This window comes from Rhinopithecus roxellana, chromosome 6, assembly GCF_007565055.1.
Source record: "Rhinopithecus roxellana isolate Shanxi Qingling chromosome 6, ASM756505v1, whole genome shotgun sequence".
Classification (NCBI taxonomy): Eukaryota; Metazoa; Chordata; class Mammalia; order Primates; family Cercopithecidae; genus Rhinopithecus; species Rhinopithecus roxellana.
Genome location: NC_044554.1, coordinates 92,098,304 through 92,112,728, shown reverse-complemented (window position 1 = coordinate 92,112,728; position 14,425 = coordinate 92,098,304). Strand labels below are relative to the sequence as shown.

Genomic DNA, 14,425 nt, shown 5'->3' with positions numbered 1-14,425 from the left:
TAAGCAAAGGAATGACTCTTATTAACCTGTTAACAATGTCGCTGTGCAGGCTTGGGATTGAGAACAGATTTCTAGGAGAGTTAGGGCAGGAGAAAGTCACTTAGGAGACAATTATGATAATCCCTACTAGAATGATGGACCAGGATAGCAGCTGTAGGGGTGGTGAAATGTGGTCCAAGTCTGAATAAATTTCATCAGAAGAGGTGATAGGAATTATGAAAGATTGAATACAGAGTGGACATAAAGACAGGAATCAAAAGTGGCTTGAAAGTTTTTTCCCAGAGCAACTAGAAGAAGGCATTAACTGAGGTGGGGAAACCATCAGGAAGAGCCCTTTCCAGAGGGAATATTGGGATCTTGGTTTTGGATATGTTTTAGATGAGGTGCATATTAGGCATCCAAGTACAGATATAAAAGAAACCATCTTAGATACTGGTCTGGAATAGGGAGAGGCCCAACCTGGAGATAAAAATACAGGGGTCATTCCATGGCCTGGAGAAAATATTATGTTTTGAGTATAGATGTAAAAAAGAAGAGGTGCAAGGACTGAACCATGAGATGTGGAAGTCAGGAGTTATCAGTGGTGCTACGTGCTCCAATTAGGTGAAGTAAGTTAGGATTGAACAAGGACCATTATGTTTAGCAACACTGGGGTCATTTGATCTCAGAATTCACAAGAACAAATATTTGAGAAAAGCCAAAGAAGATGTGAAAAATTGTGACTGAGACTTACTAGATTTCAAAACATACAGTGTACACCCGCTATAATTAAATCAATGCTAAATTGATATGGGAATGGACAGAGACCACAACTGAAAACCCAGAATGTTATGTGAAAATTAGCTGGACGTGGTGGCGCGCGCCTGTAATCCCAGCTACTCGGGAGGCTGAGGCAGGAAAATCACTTGAACCCAGGAGGCGGAGGTTGCAGTGAGCTGAGATCGTGCCACTGCACTCCAGCCTGGTGACAGAGCTAGAATCCGTCTTGAAAAAAAAAAAAGAAAATGAATTCTGAAATGTGAAAGACTTAAATATAAGAAATAAAGTACTAACCATCATGCAAAAAAAATAGGAGACTGCATATACAATGTCTGGATAAATATTATACTTCATCCCCTAAAAATAGAAAAGAGCTCTTATAGATTGACAAAACAACAAACATGTTAATAGAAAAAAAATGAGTAAGAGAGGTGAACAAGCAGTTTACCGAAGAGCAAATTAATTGGCCAATAGACTTAAGAAAAATGCTTAAGTTTATTAGTAGTCAGGGAAATGAATCAATGAATATTGATCGTTGGCAGAAAAAAAGTCAAAAAAAAAAAAACCTTCTATTGCTAATAGAGGTACGTGGGAAAAAGGATTCTTTTACCTTAGAGGTATCATTTTTTTCCCCCCACAATGTTGCTAATGTGATGGCACAAATGGTTTCCATTCAGTGAGAAACATGTTGTAATGGAAACTTTGGTTTATTTGCACTTGGAATACTATTGTGTGGCATGCATAGCCCTTAGTAGCACTGTGGCTTTAGACACTCACATAAATTCTTGAAGCCTCATTTTCCTCATTGTGAGATGGAGATAACCAGTCTTAGCTGACTACTTTCCTCTGGGGTTGAATAACAGATCTTGTGTATGCTAGGTCTTTGGAAATGATATAATGTGATTTACAGAATATTAGGATAGGCCATGAGCTTTTCAATACCAGAGTCCAAGAACAAATTACATAAACATGTATATAGAAAGAAAATCTACTAAGTGTAACTTGCAGTAAAGAAGAGCTTTGTAAAGAAGGCTTGATGTCTTAGCTGCTTTCATTATTGGGTCTCAGTTTTCTCAGCATAGACCAACGCTGTCCAGTAGAACTTACTGCAGTGATGATGTTCTGTGATCTGTATTCTTTCCAGTACAAGTCACATGTAGTCGTTGAACACTTGGCATGTGTTAGTGCAACAGAGGAACTGATTTATGGAATTTTAATTTAACTTTCAGTTTTAAAGGCTACATGTGGACAGTACCATATTGGAAAGGAAACCTAGGCTGCACACACTTACTAAATTGTAAATTTGAGGCAGCTTACAACCAGATGCCAAAGAAATTACAATCAGAGGTTTGTGGAGTTTATATTTGCCAAGACTAAAATCGATATTAAAAAATTGTTGTTTGATGAACCCACGATCTGAATAAGGAAACTATTAACAGAAGATGCTCAATTTGAGGAAGGAATTTATTCAAAGACTATAGAAGCTGAACATTTAGACTTCTCAGCCAGAAGTCCAGACATGCTGGCCTAGGTGCTTTCCCAGATCAGCTTTTGCTTTCTTTGTAGATCCTTGCTGCCCAGTGCAGTATTCTTCACTCCTTCCAGGTTGCAGCCCTGACTCCTCTGTTTTCTCTGTTTTGGTTCCCTGCTATGAGCTTCAGTTTATTCTTCTACAAAATAGATCAAATATCTATCTTCAAGGACCTTTACTCTTCTAACATTCTAGGAACTTTAAGGAGCTAGCTTGTTTTTCATGGGCTGCATCTCAGGAGTGTCGCTCGTGTGGTGATTTAGGGATCGAGATGAGAAAGGATTTTGTAGCCAGGAGTCTCATCTCCATGTCAGAATGTCTTTCAACAGCATCAATCAGTGGGTGGCCTTTTTGGGGTCTGGGAGCCTTGGTCTGCCCTGACCTTTGCCTGCTTGCTCTGATATATTTTTCACCTGAAGATCTCACATTCAACTTTGCATATTTACATTTATTTTATCAACAAGCCAAACCATTTTAAGGCTAAATATTTTTTAAAAGCTACTTTGCAAGCTTATGTTGTAGCTGTTGTAGGCTTACTTTTCTTCTCATAGTTAGTTTCTACAGTGCTTTGTGTAAGATAGTTGGAAACTGTCATTATTTAAGAAGAAAACAAAGAGTTTACTATTTTACAAAGAGCAAAGACATTTGATTGTTGATACATATGTTCCTGAAGTTTTACACATCTTTTCGTCTTTTTCTTTTTAGAGTCCTGTGAAGATAAATCAGATTAGCTTGGATGAAAGTGGAGAGCACATGGGCGTGTGTTCAGAGGATGGCAAGGTATGGCAAGGATGTGGTCATGCTGAGAGTTCTGCTGTGGCGCCAGCCCCAGGTGATCGGAACAGCACCTTGCTTACTATATACCTGCATTAAGACAATCTTGATTAATCTTTCTGAGTATTGAACTTGCTTCTGATTGGTCATAATTAAAATAAAATATATTTTGCATAAATGTGCCTTAGGAAAAGTAATTACAAGAATGTCAATAATGTAACTAGTATTAAGCTGATTAACAGCTGTGGCAGGGTGACGTGTCACCTTAATCATTACTACCGTGCCACTTCTACTTCAGTGACTAGTCTGCAGTTCCTGCAAGATAGTAGTTTAATGCCTTTCTGCCATAAATCCACAAAATTGGATTTTGTGGGCATGATTTCTGTGGGCCAGTGGTTTTCATTTTCACACACAAGTTATGAATGTTTCTCTTGAATTATAGAATCTTTTGATAAGCGATCATAGTTTATCAGAAGAATAAAGTGTCTTACAATGGCCACATTAAATAAATGTGAAATCAATATATGTACAGTTTTCTAAAAACCTGGTGCCTACTTCCTCGACCAAGGACGTACATCATTTGTGCAGTGTATAACTAACAATTATCAGTGCTTCTTGCTGATGTTGAGCTGTGACATTTAATGGTTGTGGTGATTGATTTTCCACTTATAAGAATGTCTTTTTTGTTTTTAAGTCGATGGAAATCTTTTCTAATGTTGGTTTGCAATGATAAAATTCTAATGCATAGTGTATTTAAGCTACTTTTCTAAAATAACAGTTTGAGAGAGTGCATTAAGAATCATTATAGATCTTTACATATTCCTTACTGAGTAAAGCAGATTTTCTAATCTAATTTTGTATTTTTTATGTGCCCTAAATTCAGTGGGCCATTAAGATGGGTAAATTAAAAACAGTAAAAGTTTAAAAGTGTAAAAGAGTAATATATATATCTCAGTGTAAAAGAGATATACCCATTTAATCTGTTAACAGAAAGCAACATGAAGTCTCTTGACATACAAGAATGCATTTTATAGATCTAAGCCTAATGTTGCCCAAAGAGTCTTTTGCAACAGTAATTGGAACACTAGTGCTTTTCAAAAAGCACTGTCAAATTTTACAGTACTTTCAGAAATTCTGAGATTGTCATGATTATCAGAGAGAGATGAGGGAGGAGTTGGTTTGTGCAGAAATTGAGAAGAATTATACACACCGCTGAAACATTTTTTGTGTTCATGTATTTGTAAAGAAAGATAGTCTTCATTTTGTTTTCTTAAAGGTGAGGAATTCCTTTTGGGCTGTTATCAATTTAATCGAACTAATTTGTTGAAAGATAGTACTCACTTTTTTTAAAAATTAGAAATGAATTTTTACTAAATACTTCATCTAGGAATTTTCAGAGCTTTAAATGTTGAAGAATTATTATTTAATGCACCAAAGTGGAATATATTAGCTACTCCGTCTGGTGGATAAGATGAACCTCAGATTATCTCATGGTACCCTTCTTGTCAAACACCTTTGGTTTCCTATTTTGGTGAAATTTATAGCTGCCATATTTTGGTGTGGAACTATGATATATTTTGGGAAGTGATTTTCCCATATTTTTATTAACATTGATAGAATTGAAAATAAATCTTTTAGTACACATACTTATATGTAAGCTACTCCCTTACCGTGGGTTAGTCAGTATTGTGAAAGTTGAGAAGCTAGTATAGAGTGATCTGGTAAAGTGGTTAGTGATGATAAAAACATAAAGACATTACACAAATACGTTCCAGATACCTAAATCTAATGCTTCTTTAAATAGGTTTTGTGGGTATTTTTTTCTTTTCTTCAGTCTGTTAAGGATCCTAGATAGATAATTATTTATTAGGTTATTTCAAGGGTAACCTTTGATATTTGCATTCAGTTTTCAAGTCGTAATTCCATCAGTTGTTTAAAATATACTGTTTATTCAGCCGGTGGTCATTTTCAATCTTTTTTTGTCATGACTTTTCTACACTTGAGTTCTGCATTTTGAGACACACACATATATCGTGTGTGTGTGTGTTCAGTTTCAGTTTACTGGCATATGTTTCTAGAAAACTTTTAGGATAAGTACATACAAGGTTTATTTTGGGATCGCTTGCGTATGTTGCTTTCACATGTAAACTATAATTTAGTATAAAATTCTGGGTTGGAATATTTTCTCTCAAAATTTTGGAGATGTTGTTCCCTTTTTTCTGACATTTATTTTTGCAGACACGTCTGAAGCCAGCTTACTTTTGTTCTTTTCTAAAACCTTTACAATTTTTTTTTTTTGGTCCTGCCCTGGAACTTGGACTAATAATAATAATTACAACAAGAACAACAACAGTAATAAATGGTCTGTGTAATTCAGTTTGCTAAATTACGTCTAGTTCTGGTCTCTTTTCATTAATTTTGTCTGGTGCACAATCAGTCCTTTTGATCCATACAGTGAAGTATTATTTTCATTTCAGAAAAGTTTACTTCAGTTATAATTTTGATGATTGCCTCAGTTGCATTTGTTTTCATTTCTTCAAAGAAATTCAATAGTATAAAGCTGAAGGCAATATCGCTTAGAGGCTAAGAGCATAGCTCTGTATTCCAGCCGCCTGGGCTGGCGTTCCCACTCGCTGTGTGAAGTTGGGCATGTTGCTGGGCTTGGCAGTGCCTCCCTCTCCTCAGCTTGGCAGTGGGAGGCCTCCGAGGAGTGTTGCGAGGTGCAGGTATATGGTGAGCTGTCAGTTGTGTGTTAACTGTTTGTGTAGCTGACCATTCATGTTTAATCCATTGCAGTCTGGCCTCTTCCTGTCTCCCATTCTTGTACCTGAACTTTTCAAGGCAAAAGGGTGAATGATTAAGCACTATTTACCCTTCTCTTCCTTTTGCCAGTACATAAGTTGTACAGAAAAGTGTTCATTCATATTGTGTGATGTCTCACACATGTACTTTGCTTTCTCATTTTTAGCTTTTTATCTCTGTGTAGTCAGGGAGAGTTTCTCTACTTGTTTATGCCCCTCGCTGATTCACTTTTCTTCCAAAGTCTGTTTTGTGTCTTACTACTTCCTGGAGTAGATTTTTATTCCATTTTGCATTTTTAATTTTTCTGAAATCTTTCCCAATTCTGTTTTCATATCAGCCTGATATATATTTAATTTTTAAAAAACTATAACTTTTTATATGCCGTGGAGTGTCAGGCGGGTGTTGTCTAGTGGTTAGCAGTGGAATTATCCTGTCACTTTTTAGCTGTATGATGTCTGCTAAGTTATTTATACCTCTCTGTGCCTCAGTCCATTTCCTCCCCTGTAAAATGGGGATAATAACAGTACCTACTTATTGGGAGGATTAAATGAGTTAATATATGTAAATTACTTGGAATAGAACCTGGAACAGAAGAATCACTTATTAGTTGTGAGTTACTATTATAATCATTGTTGTCATCTTCCTGTTTTTCTGCTCCAGGTTCATAGCGGTCTGATCTTCTTATTGTGGTTGCCGAACAGTTTTCTAGTTTTTCTTTGGTTTCTGGTTAATATTATTTCTTAAAACATGGTTTTTCTCCCTTTGAGTCTTTGGAATGTTCTGCAGGACTTTTTTAATAGACCTTGACTGTGCTTTCTGTTTGATTTGTTTATCCATTCCAGAACAGGGAGATCTCTTTCTGAACCTGGGTTAGCAAAGAGATTCAGTGTCTGACTTGCCCTTGTTATTGTTTTGGGCGTTTTAGAATCACGCTAGTTCAGTAACAGGGACCCTAAAATGAGCTTAGTTTCCCGTAACTAGATGAAGGCAGCTCTCTAGGGGGAACTAGAGGCTTCTGTCATCACTCTCTGGTCTCTGATAGTCAGCCTGGGTGGAGAATATGAAAACCAGCAATCTTGACCACCAGAGTCCCTCTAGCTACTACTGGAGGTATAATGACAGTTCACATGTCCACCCTATTTTGATTTTTAATGTGTTGTTTGGAAGTGGAAGTTTGAAAGAGGCTGTTACAAGGGAAGTCTAACTGGGAAGGTTGTATAGCACTCTGGCCACCTCTGTCCTAGTTTCTCTGCATCAGGGCTGTTGCCCAGTATTCTGGTTGGCAAATTACATAGAGTTTCATGCTAAAGTGGAGAATGATTACATCCCTTACTGTTTCATGAGGGTAGGTTTCCTCTATTTCAGGTAATAAAACACATACTACATACTTCTAAGGTACTCACATGGCTCTCTGGTTTGCAGCTAATGAGAAGTCCCCCAGGACTTTGCAGGAGCTTGCTCTGGCCAGTTGTTAGGAATTTTCTCTTTTTCTTCATTAGGTATTTTTGTTAGCAGGTTCAGGGAAGTTGTTAGGGCTTCTACAGGAGATACCATTTTCAAAAGGGTCCTCTCTCTTGTAACCTTTAATTACGTGATTCTTATCTCGGATGAGCTCTTCCCAAAAGCGAAGGGATTCACAGATAAGTGTGATTTTCACTGACAACATGGCAAAATAAATAAAGAGGGAGAGAGAGGGGAAATAAATGAGAATTGTTTGGGATTTTATTAGCATTAGTGGTATAACCTGTGACCAGTTAGTTTGGCATGTCATAGTAGTGAAATGAACCAAAGCGTTGAAGGTTTTACAAAACACTCTTGTGCTGATACTGATAAAGCTTATGAGATTTGTCTTGTGAAGTTATATTTTTTAATATTGAAATAGAATATAAGAACAGTTGAGGAAAATGTTGCTCAGATAAACATAGCAATAGAAACTGACCAGAGAGTTCTATTCTTGATTTGCCACCTTCAGCAGTTACTCCTCCAGCCCCTGCTGTGGGTATGACAGTGATACTTTTGCTTCTGGCGAATCCTCAAGGATAGTATGCATATCGGTGCCTGTTTACTATGAACTTGTTTGATTTTGTTCTCTTTTTGTTTATTCCTCTTTATCACTATACTATTATGCCTTGAATATGCATTTTTAATTTTTAAAGGGACATTTATCCTTGGCAATTCCTAATTTAATTTTCAGCATTACATCCACGATCCCTGTATTTATCCACACATTTACTGATCTGTCAGTCTTTTTCTGCAGGCTTATGCTTCATTTGTTTACATCTCATATACTTTTCTGCATAATAGAAATCGCTTTTTTCTAAAAATTACCTTTATCCCATCTGTAAGGCAGAAGGAAGGTTTATCCATTTGAATGAATAGTTGGCTTCATTTAATTTCAATTTCTGTCATACAGTACCCTTAATTCAAAGTCTGATATTCATGTTCTTTTCAGTTTGGCACATATTTAAGGCTTTTGAATGTTTTTTATTGTTCTATTCTACTCTTCTTACACTTTATGTAAAAAGATAGCTTTCTGTTTTGCAAGTTTCAGTTTATCCTATATAAAGATAACATGTAGAAGAACAGGATTTAGAATGCCTGGGTTCTGGTTCTAACTCTTCTGCATATGATTTTTATGACCTTAGGCAAGTCATTTTTCTACGGAATCATCTGTTCAACAGGCATAATGATATTTGCTCTCAGACCTAGCATTTTTGCTATGAGGACCAAATGAGGAACAGCAGAACATTGCCAATTGTGCAGAACTTCAAAAATATCATTTCACCTCACCAGAAAGTTTGATTTTGTTTGTTTGGGGTGGGATTTGGCCATTAGTTTCCAGGGATTTTAACTGTACAAGTGTGTTTGAGAACCACTGAGGTAAAGCATGTTGAAGCATTTAGGGATGTGAGTTAGTAGCAGTAGTGTGAGATTTCACACAAGACCATGCAGTACATGACCTTATTGTACTGAAAAGAAATAGATTATGTTAGGAGAAGTTCAGCGTGCTAGTTGAGCAGGTGTTCATACTGAGGTAGCTTCACCAAGGTGGCCACTTGTTGATTCACTCCGTTAAGATTCACATGATTCAGGAGCCTTCTTCCTTTCACCTGGTTTTCTTAGATTTGTCGGGGTCCATCAAGTTAAACTTCCCCAAGTAAAGTGAAACCCTGAATGCAGTGCTTTCCTTTTCTGCTTCTTAGCCATTATTTTATAAGATGTTTGTTATATTATCCTATACCTATATATTTCCATAAAAGTAATGACTTTATAGCCTCTGAACAGTGAGAAGCCAGATGATGGGGGGGCATATGTGTATTTGCCATGTCCAAAATACAGTTCAAGACTGGCCTCAGGAAAAATGAAATTCCCTCTGTTTTACATTATATTATCACTTGTTTGTGGGACCCGAATAACAAACTTGGCACAAGTATATGAAAACAGTAGTTACAATATGAGTGGATGGTCCCAAAAACTTTAATTTTAATGCATGAATCCATTTCCCAAAATTATAACATAAGTGAATTTCCTGCTTGGGACTTGAAAGAATGAATCACTCAGAACTTACCAAGATTAGAATAAGAAGAAATTGAAAGTTTGAATAGTCCTATATTTGTTTTTCAAATGGAATTTATAATTGGAAACCTTTTCACAAAGAAACTGTCTTAGTCCATTTGTGTTGCCATAACAAAATACCTTAGACTGGGTAGTTTATAAACAATAGAAATTTATTTCTCACAGTTCTGGAGGCTGGGAGGTCTAATTTCAAGGTGCCAGCATTTGGCATCTGTTGAGGGCTGCTCTCCTTGCTTCCAAGATGGCGTCTTATTGTAACTTCACATGGCAGAAGGGATGAATGAGGTGTCCTTGTGTGGCAGAAGGCAGAGGAGCAAAAGAGCTAGCTAGTTACCTCAGGCTCTAGCTAGTTACCTCCAGCTCTAGCTAGTTATCTCCAGCTCTAGCTAGTTACCTCCAGCTCTAGCTAGTTACCTCAGGCTCTAGCTAGTTACCTCCGGCTCTAGCTAGTTACCTCCAGCTCTAGCTAGTTACCTCCAGTTCTAGCTAGTTACCTCAAGCTTTCTTATAAGGGCACTAATCTCACCTATGAGGGCTCCACCTTCATAACTTAATCATCTACTAAAGGCCCTACCTCTTAATACCATCACCTTGGAGGTTAGGTTTCAACACATGAATTTGGGGAGAACACATACATTCAGACCATAGCAAAGCCATAAGACCTAGATGGCGTCACCAATGAATTCCCGCAAAAGTTATAGAAGAATAATACCACTCTACTAGAGACTAGAAAGAGAGTGTGAACATATTCAGATGTTGGGAAATAGTTCTCATTGACTCTAGTACTCTTTGTTAGCTCCAAGCTAACAAATAGATCTCATGGAATTCTCATGCTGAGAGTATAGATAACCATCACTTTGGAGGTTAGGTAGGTTTCAACGTAATGAATTTGGGGGAACACAAACATTCAAACATTCTCATGGTGAGAGTGTAATTAATTTGAAACCACTTTGTGAAATGGTTTGCCTATTAAATGTGAACATGCACATAAATTATGACTCAACAATTCCATTCTGTTATACACCATAAATATGTGTATAAGTGCACCAAAAGATTTGCAAAGTGTGTTCTTAGCCTTATTCGTGATAGCCACAATCTGGAAACAACCTAAGTGGTCATCAGTGGACGATGGATATGTGAATTTTGATGTATTCATACATTGAAATAATACACAGCAGTGGCAAAGAACCAACCTCTACTATATGCAGCAGTGTGGCTAAATCTCACAAATAAAATGTTAAATAATGAATGAAATAAATCAGTGAAATTGAATATGATTCCTTACTTATAAAATTCTAACACCAGCACAACTTATCCATGGCAATAGCTTTGAGGGTAGTGATTAGTTGGAGGGTGTTATTTACTGGAAAGGGAAACAAAGGAGCTTATTGACTTCTATTTCTTGATCAGAATGATGGTTACCGGGATATGTTTGTGTCATAAAAATTTGTCAAGCTATGAATTTATGATTTGTATTCTTTATAGCATGTGTTTTATATTTCAGTTTTGTTTTTGTGTTGTTGTTGTTAAGTAAAGCACTCAGAAAATATACTAAGTATGAATAAAGTAGCCTGGAACAACTTTAAGGGAGACACTGGTAAGCAGGAACTTCTGTGTTCTCAGTAGATTCAGCATAAGGTTGTGAGTTAAGTGTGGTTCACCTAATCTCTTACCACATTGATCTACGTGGTTGGTTTATTTTATATATGAGAGAAAGACTTTAAAAAAAGCTTCCCTTTCCTTTAAGGGATGAAAAAAATAGTTCCTTTAGGGATAGCTTATGGAAGTTTATAAAAGAATATTAATAACTTGTTCAAATCTGTTTCATTTTTTTAATGGCATGCATTTAATACAATTTATGGTGATTGAAGGGAACTCTATCCGTGGAATGCTTATAAAAGCTTAATTGCAGCAAAGTACCCTCACCCTGATGGGATTTTCTTTTTTTTTTTTTTTGAGACAGAGTCTCGCTCTGTCACCCAGACTGGAGAGCAGTGGCGCGATCTCGGCTCACTGCAACCTCCGCCTCCCAGGTTCAAGCAATTCTCCTGTCTCAGCTTCCTGAGTAGCTGGGACTACAGATGCACACCACCATGCCCGGCTACTTTTCATATTTTTATTAGAGATGGGGTTTCACCATATTGGTCAGGCTGGTCTTGGAACTCCTGACCTTAGGTGATCCACCCACCTTGGCCTCCGAAAGTGCTGGGATTACAGGCATGAGCCACTGCACCTGGCCGATGGGATTGTTTTCATTAGATATTTACTAGAGGTCATAGGGCCTTGGAATTATTAAATGTTCTACTTTTCTTATTGATCGTATGTGTTCATACTGACTCAGTAACCTTCTCTGTTGCTGTCATGGTGAACTGATACAATCCATTTTCTTTGTAGGTGCAGGTATTTGGACTGTATTCTGGAGAAGAATTTCATGAGACTTTTGACTGTCCAATTAAAGTAAGTATTCAGCAAGTTTTACTTTTTCTAAGGGTTTTCTCAAGTAAGGCAATATGGATTACAGTAATTTGAACATTACCACTTCTGTATTAATTTTGTCAGTAAGTGTCTGTTCAACACTTCAGATGTACTGGATACTGTTTAGACGCTATGAAAGAAGACAGAATGTGTATTTTGTTATTGTGATCTCAGTCTGTCTTCAAGGGTATTTTATTATAGTGAGTGAGATCACACACACACACACACACACACACACACACACACACACGGTCTGTGATAAAAGACTCAAAGAGGTAGAAATAATATTAAGCATTCCAAATCTGAAAGGAATCACTTTTAGCTGTTCTTGTCAGTGATGGCTTCATTGGTGGAGTGATATTTAACTTGGCTTTAATAAATGGAGAGGGACTGATGGGAGAAGCTGGTTTTCCATGTGGAAGAATGACACAATAGAAATGGAGAGGCTAGAAAGTTCAACTTGTGTTCAGGAAATAGCAAGTGGTCCATTTTATTTGGTACATAAAAGACTGATTTGACAGGAGAATGTGGAGGAAGATTGGGCTGGCTTTACATTCAGGCTAAAGAATTTGGATTCCATTTGGTAGATAAGGAGAAATTACTGAATATTTAAGAACAAAGTAAATAAACTGAGCTGAGCTTTAAGACAATTAATACAGTGACTGTACACAGTATTGATTGAAGGACAGATAAGAGTCAGAAGGACTAGTTGTTGATAAAAAATATGGTAGTTGAAGTGTCTATTATAGTTGTTGAAGGAAGAGGTCATTTATTTTTTTCACTTGTTTATTCAAACATTTATTGACCAGCAGGTAAAGGAGAGATAGGGTCTGATGTATGTTTTAAAAAGTTGAATTTGCTGAAGTGGAGGGTGATATAAACAGGAGAGTGACTGGGGACAAGAGACAATTTAGAAGCCTAATATAATACTCTAGGCAGGGCATTACTTGATCTCAATGAAAAGAGTGATAGTGAGCGTTCAAGATGGAGTGGATGAAATTTATTTGGACAGCCTGTGCTAAATAGACTTAGGGAACCTAGTGATGGCTTGGATGAGGGTGATGAAAGATGGAAGAGCTCACTGTCAGTTCAGGTTCTCGCTTTGGGGATGGGGTGTTGGATGCCATCAGTTGCAGTAGGGTATGTTTGAGTAAGGACATGGCTAGTTTGGTCTTGAGTTTAGATAAGTGTAGTACATCAGGTGGGGATGTTACAGAGGTTTTGGAAACAGGAATATGGATGGGCCTCAGGATGGAGATTGGCCCTTAAACACAAGCATGATAACCGTAGTTGAATAAGGTGAAGCTATTTTAAAAGATATTACCCAATTTAGAGCTGTAGAGTGAGAAGAGAAGACCGATGGTGACATTTTGGAACACTCTAACTTGAAGACTCAGGCTGTGGAAGAAAAAACAGCAAAGGAGTGTAAGAAGAAGCAGTTGGAGGGACTGGAATGAATCCCGAATAATGGTGTCAGAAAAGCCAGGGGAGAGAGGGTTTCTACGAGGAGGAAGTGGTCAGCAGTATCAAATGCAGTGTGGAGATTAAATAGCGGGAAGGACTCAAACAAGAACATTCTACGTGGTAATTATGAAGTTACTGGTGACCTTGCTGAGGACTCTTTTCAGAGCAGGAGGGTCACTATACATGAAGGAGTAAATTGGAGGTGAGGAAGTAGAAACAACCAGTAGAGACTCTTCTTTCAAGAAATTTGGTAATAAAGAAGAGACATCATCTGGTAGAGAGAGGGGCCATGTCCTGGGAAGGTTTCTGCCGATCATGTTTTGGTTCATGGCAAAAACCAGTAAAGAGGAAAAGATTAAAAATAAAAGAGAATGCTTGGAGCAGCACTAAGCAATGAGATCAACAGCTTAGGTAGAGAAGATAATCGTGGAAAAGAGTCCTAGACCCTCTCTGCCTGTGAAACAGGCATGAAGGAAGTGGACTGAGCCCAACTATTGCAAGTTAGGCAGTGAAGGAGGAGCACTTGTGGGCAATGATCCCGATGGCTTTATTTTCTTACATCTGAAGGGAAAGAAAAGGGTAACATAATGTGATTGAGGAGCAGAGATGTTTGGAATCAGTCACAAATCTACAGTTATGCATTATGAGAGACCTAGGGGGAGATTTTCAGAATGTGAAACAATAGAATGTGTGAATCCTTCAATATTGGTATTGAGGATGGATTAGGAAGGTATTGAAGGGAAGAAGGGCTAACTTGGGAGGGAGGAGTGTAGAGCAATGAAGGGTCATATGCTAAGCCTTAAACATGACACTGTAGGAAGAGGAATCTATTCCATTGTAGGAAGGAAATATATCAATTGATACAAGTATAAAATATGTTTAAATGAAGGTTTATAGAAGTATAATTGTGTGGGATTTTATGTGTGTGTTTACCTAAAAAAAATTCTCTATGTTAAATTAGAAAAACACAAAATTAGTTAAGTTGGTGATTTCATGGGTGGTTTGGGGATAAAGAGAGAAGGAGGTGGAGTCTGTGCAAGCTTA

At 37.4% G+C, this 14,425-nt stretch overlaps 1 protein-coding gene across 2 annotated transcripts in view; it reads left to right on the top strand.

The window, feature by feature from the left end:
• VPS41 (VPS41 subunit of HOPS complex) overlaps positions 1 to 14,425 on the top strand; it is a 184,946-nt gene that overhangs the window by 79,308 nt on the left and 91,213 nt on the right. For both annotated transcript variants that reach the window (XR_004057966.1, XM_030932462.1), the window contains exons 5-6: positions 2,996 to 3,070; positions 11,837 to 11,899. Coding sequence is in view for 1 of the 2 variants with exons in the window: in XM_030932462.1 (XP_030788322.1) it covers positions 2,996 to 3,070; positions 11,837 to 11,899 (138 nt within the window). In the remaining variant the exon portion in view is untranslated. The remainder of the gene's footprint in view (positions 1 to 2,995; positions 3,071 to 11,836; positions 11,900 to 14,425) is intronic.